This window comes from Vidua chalybeata, chromosome 9, assembly GCF_026979565.1.
Source record: "Vidua chalybeata isolate OUT-0048 chromosome 9, bVidCha1 merged haplotype, whole genome shotgun sequence".
NCBI lineage: Eukaryota > Metazoa > Chordata > Aves > Passeriformes > Viduidae > Vidua > Vidua chalybeata.
The window spans coordinates 15,309,780-15,323,795 of NC_071538.1; the positions used below are offsets into that span (position 1 = coordinate 15,309,780).

Genomic DNA, 14,016 nt, shown 5'->3' on the forward strand with positions numbered 1-14,016 from the left:
GATTCCCAAGCAGGACGTATGGAGCATCCATGTGGTTCTGGTGCTGAGTCACTAATGTCATCAGCTAGGCCGGGCATGCAGCAAAGCGAGCGGGGAGGCCCTGGGATGGCTGCACACTCAGCGTGCTCGGCCGGGAGCTCAGAGCGGATGGCGAGTTAGCATTCCATCTGTCACTTCATTTTAGCATTTGTAGTAGAAATAGGAGATGAAGAAATAGTTTTAAGGAGTTTGTAACATCACAGCTGTCAATCTCCAGTGTTCCAAAGGGAGGAATGACATACACATAAGCCCATTCATATAAAAATAAGGTTTGCAGTCTTCTTCCCTGACCCAGATTTGCTACAAAGGCACTTAATGCAAATACGTATCAAACACTAATTCACATTTACTCTAAAATCACTTAACAGGAGCTGAAAACATTAACTCCCAGCAACAGAACCAGTTCCAAGAGTAAGATTATTAACTTCCAGCAGTGATTCAGGGAAAAGGGTGAGGAAAAGGGAGAAGGGGGAAAACTGAACGAACGAGGTTGTGTTGATTTACAGGTAGTAGTCATTCTGTCAAGAAATCCAGAGGTCAGTCAAGAGGGGTAACCAAAATCACAAGAGAATTCAAAAGGGTCTTAGCACATAATCCTGATTAACACCCTAAAGTTAATCTAAAGAGACAGCTTTGAGTGTTTAGGCTAGAAAAAACAACACTCCAATTGGAAAGTCATTACTGGTGCACACAGGCTGTGAAAACTACTACAGGGACTGAGCACCAGACTGGGCTGGGCTGTCAAACTAGGGCTGGGTTTAATTAATGAGGGCTTAAACAGCCAGACACGCTTCTGATTTATCTATTTAAAACAAACCTTAATGATGCAAAACAACACCAGAATGTCCAGCTCAGAAAGGGGGGGCCTGGGTCTGCGGTTCTCCACTATGCCATCACATTAGAGGGTGAGTGCACTTAAAAGAGAAACATGAGGAACACAAAGGTGCCTCTTATTCCAGAGTCACATATGCTCAACCTTTCAAGAATTTTTCTTCTTCTGTTTAGAGTTTCATGACCATCAGCAGCAGCACAGATGAATTTGACTATTCTCTTGTGAAAATGTTACCTCCATACACTTACACCAAAGCAATCCATCTAAAACCCCCCGAGACACAAGACCTCAGAAGGTCACAACTGTGTGGGAAGTACAGAGACTTTCAGGAGCTGCAAGAGATAACAACTCTCCTGTGGTGGAGGCCTGGGAGCATTTCCCAAACTTTTGCAAACTTTCCGTTGAATAACCCCATTTCAAAAGTGCAAAATTGCAATGGATGAGTCTACAAGAAATCACGCTAAAACCCAACTGAAATAAACACACTAGTGGGAGAGTGCAGATGAGCGAGAGCACTGGCAGAGTTAGGGCTGAGAGTAAAAGCTGGAGATGAGAAACACCGGAGGAGAAGGGACAAGGCAGACAGGAAATGGAGTGACGTGACAACTGGAGGCACATTTCAGCATTCTTACCTCTGATCGGTGTACCACCTGGTGAGGTAATTTGAATGCAAATAAGATTAGAGAGAAGCATTAGTACAAAGAGGAAAGGAAGAAAATTATAACTAAAAAGCAGAAAGTTTTTTTAAAGCTAGAATTTGTATTAGCGCGACAGGAATAAACAAAAAGAAACTGATGTGCAATAAAAGTCAGAGTGACACTCTCAGGAGGTTAGTAAAGCTTATTGCTTTCAGGAGTGCAGCATCCAGCCCTGCATCTTGCCATTAAAACCCCCACCCTCATGAAAAGGGGCCAAACTAAGCTGCCAAGGTGGCACTGCTGGCTGGCCTCACCACTTGCATTCGCCCACACCACTGTTCAAGCAGTTGAGATGGAGGACACTTTGGGGAGATGGTGCAGTGCCCCTTCATTCCTCATAGGGAACAAGGAGGGTTTGTCCTGGGGCTGTGTGACTGTGAGTGTGCTGGGCAGGAGGGGTGGAAAGCGCATGGTTGCGGGCACTCGGTGCAATTTGGCTTTGAGGTTAGAATGACCAGTGGGACAAAATCTGCTTGCTAAAAGACATTAAACTAAGAGGAAAGTGTAATAAATCAGTTTTGAGTCATTCTCCACATTCGCATAACCCTTGCATCAGGTTCCCTCTGGCAAAGAAATTGGTATCATGCAGAATTAACTTTACATACAGAAATATTTTGAAATGAAGTGGTTTCTGGTAATGTAACAATGGCACGCTAGCCAGACCTCTGTTGTTCCTGTCTAATTTGGATGTTAGCAGAGGAAAGGAATCCCTACCCTCTTTATAAGGCACTGGAGATAATTTTACATGCTGTAATGAAGAGTATCTTATAAGGAGGGCTTCTCTGGGAGTAAGGTTAAATTATCCTGTTGCAACAATCTTTAAAGGTTCATTTTATGAGGTCAAGGTATTTAGCAAGTGGAGGCTCCACTGGTCAGTGTCTTGATTTCAGTGTACAATCAATACTGAAGCATGATGGAGAAGCTCCAGCTGGGCAAATTGGCAGGGAACCCTTTTAATCCCCACTTTTGTCCCCTTGGTCTTAATTTGCACATATGAAGGCTGTTAGTATAAGGGAGAGATTCATGCAAATTTAATCTGTAGGCAGTTCATGGTATGTGTTGGTTTTATGCAGATTTGTAGGATCTGAATACCAAGCACTTACCAAAGAAAACTGAGGAGTTTAAACAGACAGAAAAATAGGGTTAAACAGGACACAGTGTGTCAAATCATGTTCAGTGTATTGATTAATAAATACCAGTATGCATACAAGAGTGTCGTGTATCTCAGATTTACAGCTCATTCCATTATCCACAACAATGATCACCCAATGGGAAAGAAAGACAGAAAAGAATTTCTGTAAATACAAAGAAGGCATATTTTAAGCACATTTAACTTGCCTCTTAAAAAGTAATTACAATATTTATACTTATTCTTTTTCTTTTCTAACTACCCTTCCTTTAGGCAGAGTCCCTTTTTTGAAGCAGGAGTGCAATTCAAACTACTCATTTTAGCATTTTCCTCTGCCAAGATGACATTATCCCATTTTAACTTTATGTCTGGTTATATTCTCTGATGCCTTCTATCCAGAGATGACTGAAGCATCAGGAAAAATCTTGCAGAGACTGAAATTGTGGGTAATCTCTCTCTTGGAATAATAATTTGCTGCTTACTTATGTATCTTAGTAACTACTTCTATCCCTAACAGAACAATAATACCCAGAGATATTTGCATGAAACAGCACAGCCATGGAAAACAGGCTTATTTCTCTCTGCCTGTTTGGAAAGTTTGCCAAGTGATAGTTTTGCCCTGTTTGGTCTAGGGCATTCCTGCTCTGGTGTATTGTGTGTCCCCCACCCCATCCCTTCCAATTTTCAGAGTTAAGAAAAGCATCAGCACCACGTGTCACTTCCTATGGGAATGGTGCAATGACTTTGAGTACAAGCCCAAGGGGCTGAAAACATGACTTCCTTATCTCTCATCTGGCTGAAATAGGGTTTGTTGCCCTGTCCTAGAACTGAAAAGATTTGCAGGAAATCTTTTTATCTACTCTCTGCAGAGGCTCAACCCTTTCTCTATTATGCAATTGTCCATACAGAGCTCTAGAATCAACTGTATACTTGAAGCAGCTTCCCTAAAATGTTAAATGTGGCCAGCTAAATTTTTCATGAGTTAAATACCAATCCTCCTGGCTTCTGAATGTAATCCAACCCTTGTGGGGGCAACACAGAGGCTTGCTGTATTTACTGCAGTGTTTGTTCCATGTCTCTCTCACATTTGCAAAGTTAAGACATTCACTTTTCACTCAGAGGACATCATTTACAGAGTGTACACAAGGTTTTTCAGTTGGACCCCAAATTTCCTCATCCAGAAGGAACAAAAGGAAGTTTCCCTTTTTTCTTTGCATCTTATGATGATTCATCTCTGGCTGTTCTCCTTTTAGGGTGTCCCTCAAAGGGACAAATCATAGCACACAGGCCACAGTGTTCCAATGTAAGAGAGTCCATCAAGTGATGGAGGTGCCATCACTCAAATGGTTACTGAGGCCAACTTGTGTCCTGTGATCACCAGGCTGCTTTATGCAAAGGGCACCCTAAGATCAAACTTCAAACCCAATTCCTTGTGTTTGAAAGGTTTGAAACACTCATAAGGAGAGTTTACTTCCTCTTCATGATAGCAGACACTGAGTAACACCCCATACATTCACCTTAGTCAGGAATGAGTGCTGACCCTGAAATTCTCTGTGTACTGGAAGCATCCAGTCAGATACCCAAAGCAAGGAAAAACATAGGATGATACACTGGAAAACCCTGTGGGATTATTTGTATCAGTATTTCCCAGCGAGGAGAAGTTCTGTTGGAGAAGGGACTTCACTCTGCTGACAAACTCATCACAGGCTTACTGACATACTGCTTTCTTGTAGGAACCTAAACCACCAAAAAATCACTCCAAAGCAACATCAACAGAGAAACCAAGGCTTGTGCTCACTGCAACTGAGCACTAGAGCAGTGCAACACTGAATCCCATAGAACTCTATCAGTGCTTTTGGCTACTTCCTAGCATAGGTCATGGGGAAACTTTTCAAAAGTGAAAGACTGTTTGCCACCAGATGCCACCGGGAGTCTGAAGGTATTCCACAACTGCTGTGTGCACCGCACACAGCAAGACCCAGGTGTGCAGTTAGGTTCTTCCAGGAGACAAAATTTCAGATGTCAACTGGCTGTTGTTGGCCACTATATTGCTTCAACCTTTTTCCAGCCAGTTCTTTCTGAGAGAGCATCCATCCTTGTGTGGGTTCCCTGATCCTTTTGGATAAAACCACCCAATCTCCATTCTTTTAGGTTGTTCTTACATCTTGTCCCAAGCCAATGCCTATCTGGTGTCTGGACTCAATGCTGTTCCTTGCTAGGAGCTGAACATCTGCTGGACACTGACTGCTGGGTATTACCAGTGAAGCAGGATATGGACATCAGGGCTACTTCCCTGGAACAAAGAGGCACCACCTCTTTCTGCATATTAGCTCTGTGCATGTTGGGTATTCTTTTTGCTTCCAAGTAAGTAGTGTTTCTACTGATAGGATCAAGACTAAATGAAAATGCTTGGTGGTAACTCTGAGAGCCCAAATGCAGCAAGGTGATATGGTGAGCCAGCTCCCACTGCTTTTGTGTTAGAGACAGCTTCACTTTTCCAGAGAGTGACTGAAATCACCTGCAGAGTCCTCTCTAATACTTTACTTGCAGTTAATTGTCTGAAAGTTGCACTAGGATCTAGGGCATGGTTCTGTAACTGAGTTAATTGAAAGTGATTAAAAGAGAATGGTACTTTTTGTAATACCAAGTTCTCTATTAGACGAAAGATAATGCTTTCTGAATTTCTGGTGTTTCCTTACATGGCAAAAACTTACGCTAACTAATGTTAAGTCAGAATAGCTATTTATTCTAATTTAACATTTTGTTCACAGGTTTTCCGAAGAGCAAGGTGGACGAGCAATTCTTCAGCTATGAAAATCACTGAAGACATTCAAGAGCTTTGAGAGTATGAATTCCAACTGAGTTGCTTTGAAGTCCTCAGGAGCTTCTCCTCCAAGTATCTGTACAAAAGGACTGTAAAGCATCAGCACAATCTGATCTATACTGAGAGAGCTTCCATCACATCATTAACTGATTTTAAAACATGGTTAGAGGTGCAGCATTGACTCTGGCTGCCAGAACTCATGTGTGTCATCACTTGCAATGTGATGACACAACTACAGTGCCTGGACAGTTTTAAAATCAGTTCAGCCAAACAAATTTTAAATGTGTTAGCATGCTGGGGAGGTTTCTCAGCCCAGAGCTGGCCTTAGATCCTGTGTCACTGACTGAGAGGCAATGAGTGAAGCTACACACCCAGGGGGGAGAACAGGGAGTTGTCCCGAGTCACTGCACTTGCAGAACAGCAGCCTTCCCACAAGAGGTGGGAAGTATTAGCAAGATGAACAAGGGAGAATTTGCTACAACCAGCATGAGTCAGAGACCTTGCTTTTGCCTTGATCTAGGAAAACAGAGATGAAACCCTGTATTTATTTGTGTTCTCATCTCTGTAGCTGTTAGCCTAACATTTACTTGCAAAACTACTCAGGAACTGGAGTTAAAAGAGAATTAAGCTTTACTTGGGAAGAAAAATCTAAGCAATGCTAAGAACTAGTTAAAAACCTCTCCAAATATAGAGTTATGCTGTCAGAAGGTGTAATAGGGAAAGTGCATATACACACATGTAGATATGATTACTGATAGAGGGAGAGTAGGATACAAGGCAGATTTATAAACTGAGTGTTTGCTCCTCACAAAGACACCAGTTTGGTGGGGTTAAAAGAGCCTACGATGGTGGCATGGATGTCTTAAACCACAAACTCTAGTACTTGACAGAAGATGAACAGAACTCTAGAAACTGATGTTCAGAGCCCCCTGGGGCACATGATCTGACTGCATGCAAGTTTAAAGACCTGCCTGAAGCCCCCAGAGCACTGCCAGCCCACATAACTGCGAGTGTCAGAAGAGAGCACCTTTCCCAAACATGCTGCTTCCTTACCTCTAACTATTTATACCATACTAGGAGCCTGAAGAAACAGAATCATCCCTCAACTCTCTCTCTACATCAGACTCCAAAGCTGCTTTGACCTTTGTGACCTATATTTTGTACATCTGAATGTAATATATTATGTACTCATTGAAGGTCGGACACTATATACACAATACTGGGCTCACAATGTGCTGCAGCTATTTTAACTATATTACATCTGTCTTGCTTTTATTGGGTTTTAATTAAATGAAATTAAATGAGCGTATATTAAGATTGAGATAGTATAAACTGACATTCATGCAGATATGCCAGCCTGACTGTAAGATATGATCTTAATGGAGCAGAGACTTTGCAAACTATTAAACTCTACCATATAATGAGGTATCTATTTAAATACTCTTTTCTTTTAAAAGCAACTCTGCCCAACTATGCTGTAGTGTTGGAGAGCTCAATTAACACCCTGCAGAATGAATGGGAAACTGCCCAAGCCATCACATTGCTCATACAGGGTGCTGCAGTCACCTAAGTGGGACTCAGGCACTTCAAAGTGCAGGCTCTACTTTACGTCCATTACAAATACAGGAAAAAACCACAAATGTAAACAGGGGTTGAATCTCTGGCCCATGAGAAGCTGCAAACTTCATGCTCCCCACTCATGCCAGGCTCGAGCAGAGCCTCGGTGAATCTTGGCATCATGGCACCAGATCCCTGAAAACGAAACTTCAAACTCATATTTGGAAGTCTCTTGCACTGAACTGTAGAAACCTCCCATACTACATTAGAGAGCTAATCAATTTCTTTTGTGAGTCTGAGGATGTGTGTTGCTCATTGATTTCTAAAAGGTTCCCTTGACACCTCCCTTGGTAATTACTGTGTCTTCCGCAAGCAGCCAGCTCTAGAGTTTGAATCCCAGGTGAAATGTTCAATTGAGATGTTGCTGAAGAACAGTGAATAGGAATCAAAACTTGGACACTGTGACAGGCTTTACTAGTTTGTTTTTAAACTTTCTATCTCACCAAACTTGTGAAGCAGCTGGTAGAGAGGCAGCCAAGTGCCTGTGAAAAGGAGGCTGGAGAACGTACAGCAAGTGCATCAGAGGCTGCCTTGCTGCTCATTTATGGTAATTTCTGATGCTGATTTAGTCAGCTACGAAGTGAAACACATCCATGCGCACTTTCCTATTGCTGCTTCCTAAAGCTTCTCAGAATAATTAACAAGTGTGATATTTTCTTCCAGCACAAACAGATCAAGATTAAACCATGCTGTGGGGGAGATAAGCTAAAGGTCACTGGGAAATTTCATAAACTATAAATGCATTAGTATAATTAGCATTCACTGGTACATCAAGGTGGGATCAGGAGTGTCAGGCTGGGTTCTATTTTTGCTAAGAGTGATGTCTCACTTACCCACTCCTCCAAGTACAAACCTACTTATCATCCAAGCATCATCAAATGTATGCAGAAGGCTCCTACTATGGGGAAATGTTTCACGACGTTCACCTTGCTTAGAAGATGGTGATTCCCTGGCAGCAGCACTCGTAACAAATAGCTTTTGAGTGCCCAGAGATAATCGTGGCCAAGCAAGGCAGTCTGTTTCATATTTAAGACCTCTCTAGATCAAAGTTGTTCCAGGTCTGGTCCCTTCTGTACTTTGTGTAGGGCACTGGGGGCTTTTTCCCCCAGATGAAAGCTGCTGTGTAGCTGTGCTGTGCCTTGTTAAACAGCCACTCTAATTCACATTGTGGATCTCCACTTCATCAGTGAATAAAGCAATGTTTTATTTTCTTTAATTCTCTAATGGGCCTTACAGTCCTGGGAGACTGAACAGTGCAGTAGAAAAACAAGAATTCCTTGCTAAAATGAGTGCATTCTTAGCCACCCCCAAGAAATAACCATCTGTATTTCAAAAGCTAGTATTTGGCTTGTCAAACAAAAGAATCAAAAAGAAACGAGGTATTTCAAAACTGTGTCCTTCCTCTGAAATCCACAGAATTGCTGCTTTTTGGATTTTTCTTTATGCTTGTGGTGTCACGTAGTAAGGACGGCAATGAGCTCAACGGAAAGCAGAGCATTGTCTTGCAGAGTCTGTATAAGGAGTAAAGTTGCATATGACCACTGATTGTAAAATCTCAACCAGTATCTCATTATCCTGATTTGCACTGTGCTCCTATTAAAAATACCTGAGACTCACTGAGTTGGTAGTGAAATGTCTGAGCCTATCAAGGATTTGGGGCAATATCAAGACGGTCTACCAAAGAAGATATCAAGGTGATGTTCCAAAAGGCACGTCCACTCTAATAGACATTTTAACAAGCCACAATATTCTGCCAGAGAGGATCAGCGCCAAAAACTGTTTTTACATCTTTTTCTTGTAAAAGAAACAAGCTCAGAGCAAATTGACATTTGGGTTTAGAATTGCATTTCAGGGAAAATATAATAGCAGCATGTAAAGAGAAAAGGGAGGAAGAGTGAGGAGGCTGGGAAGGCTTACTTGCTTTGCTACCTTACCCGAGCGGAGTTGCTTGATTCGCCCATTGCTGGTGGCAGTGTCCACGGGCAGGAAGTCCTTGAACCAGGAGATTTCGGGATCAGGGTTACCACTGGCAGCACAGAGCATCGTGGCTGTGCGGGCCTTCTCCACCACCTTCAGCTGCGGGCCCATGTCAATGGTTGGGAAGCCAGCTGGGAGGTGGTCTTCTGCAAGAGGAAAAAACACACAAGGTTAAAGAGAAACACTCCAGCCTACCAATGGGATACAGCTGCAGTGACAGCAGTGCCACCCTACAGCATCTGTGCCTCTGCTGGAAAACAGCAGCCTGACTTCCCTACTGAGAAGGTTATCAAGCCCTTAAAGCACATTAGGCTCTATAATGAGCATTCATTACACCAATAGAAGCTTCCACTAAATTTAACTCCATTTAAATCAATTGCCTTGGGAAACGTTCATAATTTTCATTGATATGTAAGCTCCATCCATTGTTGTTAATAATTCAGTAAAAGCAGGTATTTGACTTTTTGTGGGAGGACTGAGTTGAAGATAACAAACAAACACAAAGCCAAATAGTTTGAGGCATCTTGAAAAACAACAACTAAACAATAAAACCCCTTAGAAGGGTCCAGAGAGGCCCATTTTATCTTTTTTTTTTTTTTTTTTTTTTTTGACTAGCATCATTCTGTCACATTGGTAGGATAGACTGTAAATATCTTCCTCATGCCTCTAAATCTGATTCCAAAGGCTTTTAGAAACTAATGAATGTAAAGCTAATGAGCCACACTCTGCTCATGAACCGCCTGGCCAGACTGTGCTGTGGCAAGCTCCTGGTGCATTTTCTGAGCTGTAGAAAGCAACAGAGGTGTGCAAGAAATGGCCAGTGCATGCTCTGGCATGGCTTACTACAATACTGTGAAACAAAGCACCCCCTTAACTGCTGAAATCATTCATATAGTAGGTAGAAGAACAGTTAATTGGGTTTGTTGCTGCAGAGCACGCTCAGGTAGGCTGGGTGGAATGCATTAGGCAGCCTTCACTGATAAGCCAAGGCGTGCTCCAACATCATCATTCAATAGCAGCCGCAGAACTGAGCTCACTTATTCATTCTGTGGCAAGATGCACTGTACTCTGCTAAGCCTGAACTGCAATCAAAAGAACATACTTTCGCAGAAAAAAAAGAACTTGAAGAACATTAAGAAGCTTTTAAAGCACCAGAAACTCAATTATTTTCAGTATGCTTCTTTTTTTCCCAGTTTTAAGGAACCTTAAGCAAACTTCTTCTTTGGCAAATCCAATTCTGCAATGCTCCCAGCCCACTGCAGTGTTTAAACAAACAAGACCTTAGCATCTTCCCAAGTCCCAGAGGAGTCTGAACTTGCTGGAATCTGATTTTTCTTGTTATCACTGCACATCTGTACTCCTCACAGGAAGATACTAGCAATAGGTCACCTCAGGTGCTTCCTTCTACCTCTACTGCCATACCTGCAGCACCAACATGGCCTGTGGTAGCTAATCTTGTATATGTCTACCTAAGATTTCAAGCGAATTCCCAAGACCCTTGACTTGTCTGCACATCAAGACTGTAGAACAAGGCAACATCTGCTAGAAACAAAAAAAAAAAAAAAAAGCCTGGGAATATAATTTAGACGAGAGTGACTATGAAGCATTCAAGGTCTTCTACAGGAAAAAAGGTTCCTGATGTTTATTAAAAGCACAAACTGCATTTTGTCTCCCAGATCGACCTGCTGAGAACCTCTCTCATCATGAGCAAACATAAATGGAATTATTTTTTTTTAAATGAAAGGTACTATGAAATTTAGTTCCTTTTAAATTTGCTCTCCATTGATTTTCAGCGACAAAAGGTACATAGAGCTTAACTGGAATGACACCAGCACCAGCATTCAATAGCAAGCAACAGAAGCACTCAATACTGAGCAACCACAATGTATACTCCTACATGGCTGAAAAGAAACAAAAGAAGGGTACACACAGAAGTACTACATGGCACAGACTTAAAAGCAAAGGAAGATACATAGAAAAAGCAGTAAATAATCACAGTCCCTTGGATTAAGGCCAAGTTTGCCTATAGTACAACACCTTGCCATTTAGGGTATTGAAAACAGATGTTTACTCTGGGGAGGCTGAAACCCTGAAGTGATCTAATCTAATCACCATGATTACCAATGACAATCTTTTCTAGTTTGCACAAGATTTTACAAAGAATGCACTGAGCTAAGTATCACCCAGTTAACTTCATCCGAAGTCTGTGTAGAGGCTTAGCACATAGCTAAAAGCAAACCTGAAACAAACCAGCATTTGTACATGAAATCTCTTTCCTGTCTGCAACGATCCCTGACCACAGACAGGAGAGAGACCAGAGAGTCCTTCACAGTGTCTGATCCACAGGTACGCGACCAGTCTGCTGCACTGGAGTGACTGTTCAATCAAAATTAGCAGTTTGTGATGAGCTACAGACCAGTAGAAATTACACCATCTAACCTTGACTTCACGGAGTACAACAGAGAGACACTGATCACGAACACCCAGCAGCAAAGCTGCCTTTGCTGTACTAGAACTCTTGGCTCAAGCCTTTTCTACACTTCGAAGTTAAACACAATGCTGCTTCCACACCATCCACCCCCTGCAAGACCAAGTCATTACAGAGCCCAGGTGAGAACACTGGGCACTCATGAGCTGAACAAAGGGCACAGGTTACTACCAGGTGATGATCCTCAGTATCCACACCGCACGCAGTGCTGGACACAGACAAGCACAGCCAGCCATGCAAGGTTCATGCAGTGCACAGTCTTTTCCCTCTTAACTGCATACAAACCCCAAAACTATTGTGGCAAATGACAGTAGTAGAGAAATGGTGCATCCTTCACAGTCAGAGCCACAGCAGGTTTCCTGGGCTAGCACTGGTACTGGTAGAGCCCAGTTTCCATGCATGCCTGGAAGAACTCCAGCAAGCAGTGCTGGCATGCCTGCATCTACCAAGCAAGGACTTGCCTGATCCCTTGTCAATCAAACACAGAGGCAGAACTGGTGTTTAAGAGCAGCAGTGTGATTCTAGGAGGCAGTAGTCCGAGGTCACATCTTTGTGTGATGAGATGCCTAGGGAAATCTGGTCTCTGATGACACCTCAGACACCCAGAAGCTGGAGTGCACCTGCACTTAGTTCCGTGGTAGCTTCAAGGGACATGTGCTGGGGACAAGTTCAGAACTTCCAGGGATGTAGCTCAAGAGGAGGACAAGCACCTTCTCCAGAGGTGGTCCAAGGTGTACTTGTACCATCATGAAATGGGGATCCTCAACCACTCCAGGTCTCCCCGTGTATTGTGTGGCTCTGGCAGCCCCCCAAAACCCTCCTGGAAAAGAGCGGCTTTGGAGAAAACCTGAGCTGGTCACACTGCAGAGCACAGCCCAGAACAAGCCCACGCCTGCCCCGTCAGCAGCACTCCTGAAGAGATAACAGGGCTTCGTTCCAGCCGGGCTTGGCACTGCTGACTTCACTGGGACAGCAAGGGATGTGTCCGTGTTCAAACACTACAGACCACGATAGGAGTTCAGAGCTGTTCTTGCCGTGCCTTGCCCTCAGGCAAAAGTCTAATCTAGGTATAATTATGAGGCTCAGTCATGCCTTGGCTCCTTTCAGCCCTTGCTCGCTGTACTAACTTGTCTGCACAGGGAGCTTGTCAGTAATAGCCAACCTCCTCTTCCAGCCAATACGAGGATACTCTTATTTGGGAAAATGAGGTTGTCAGCACTTGGTTTTATTTGAGGATAGCCAGTGTGCCTTCACTGAACATTAGAACAGGCTATGAATCTGCTTTCAAGTGCATACCATGGAAACCAGTTTTTATTTCTGGGTTTCAGGTACTTTCAGAAGGTAGACATTAGGTTACAGCAAGCAAAATCTACACACAACAGGATTTTTGGGGGCACTGCAAGCTCTGACTGCCTCCATAGACTAGTGCAGCAGCAGCAGAAATAATAAAGCAGGAAGAAGAGAGAAGCAGGAGGAAAGGAGAGGGAAACAAAAAGAGAGAAAAGAACAAATGAGTGGGTTTTGCAGTTACAAACTGAAACTTAGAAAATCCACAACCAGGCTAAGGTCTTCCTAGCAGTAGTCACCAAGGAGACAGGAATGTCCCTTTGGCATCTAGCATGACAGAATGGGCAGAGGATATCTCCCTCTCACTTGACAGCTCCCTTTGCTAATCTTCTTTCTGAGGTGACAGAAATCTAACCCCTGCTCTCATACAGCTCTTTTGTGCCAAAGATTTCTCATCTTTAAGGGAAAAGCTAAGGTAAGAAACGTTTCCCACAGCCCCAAACTGGAGCAGAGACCTCCTTTAGAGCAGCTACAATTACATGGCTTGTTCCCCAGCTCCCCAGAAAACTACCTTTCCTGAGGATGCTGCTGTGAGAGACATACCCCTCAGTGTGTCCTTATTTTCTGCATCACTCGAAATATCAAGTGATGATAAGGGACATAGAGGCAATTGCAATTTACGTCTTACAAGAAGCACGGATCAGCCCCAGCATGGAATGGTGTGTAGATAACAGCTGCTTGCAAAAATGGCCTGCAGAGGAGTCTGTGGTGAGCATAGCTGTTGACAGCTGAATCCTGCAGGATTACCCCCAGGATTTTGCTGAAAACTTGTAATCTCCCACAGGACAGAAAAGTTGGAGGAGCTGAATATCAAATTGCTACCAGCACAAACACTGTACAGCACTCACTGCTCTTGCAGCCAAGCAGTAGTGTTTTGGGGGGGGCATATCCTGACTTGGCACCTGTAAAACCTTCCCCCTACCACTGTTTATTTCCTCTGTGTCAACGTAGGAAATGGTATTTTAGAAATGATAGTGCAAACTGTAAACACGTTTATGGGAGTTATTTGTCACATTCTTCTTTCTATAAAAGCCAGGCATAGTTACTATCATGAGTCCAATTGTT

The 14,016-nt window shown here is 43.1% G+C and overlaps 1 protein-coding gene across 6 annotated transcripts in view; it reads right to left on the reverse strand.

Moving 5' to 3' along the window:
• PTPRF (protein tyrosine phosphatase receptor type F) overlaps positions 1–14,016 on the reverse strand; it is a 376,315-nt gene that overhangs the window by 97,502 nt on the left and 264,797 nt on the right. For all 6 annotated transcript variants that reach the window (XM_053950041.1, XM_053950040.1, XM_053950039.1 and 3 more), the window contains exon 6: positions 9,074–9,262. In XM_053950041.1, the coding sequence (XP_053806016.1) occupies positions 9,074–9,262 (189 nt within the window). The remainder of the gene's footprint in view (positions 1–9,073; positions 9,263–14,016) is intronic.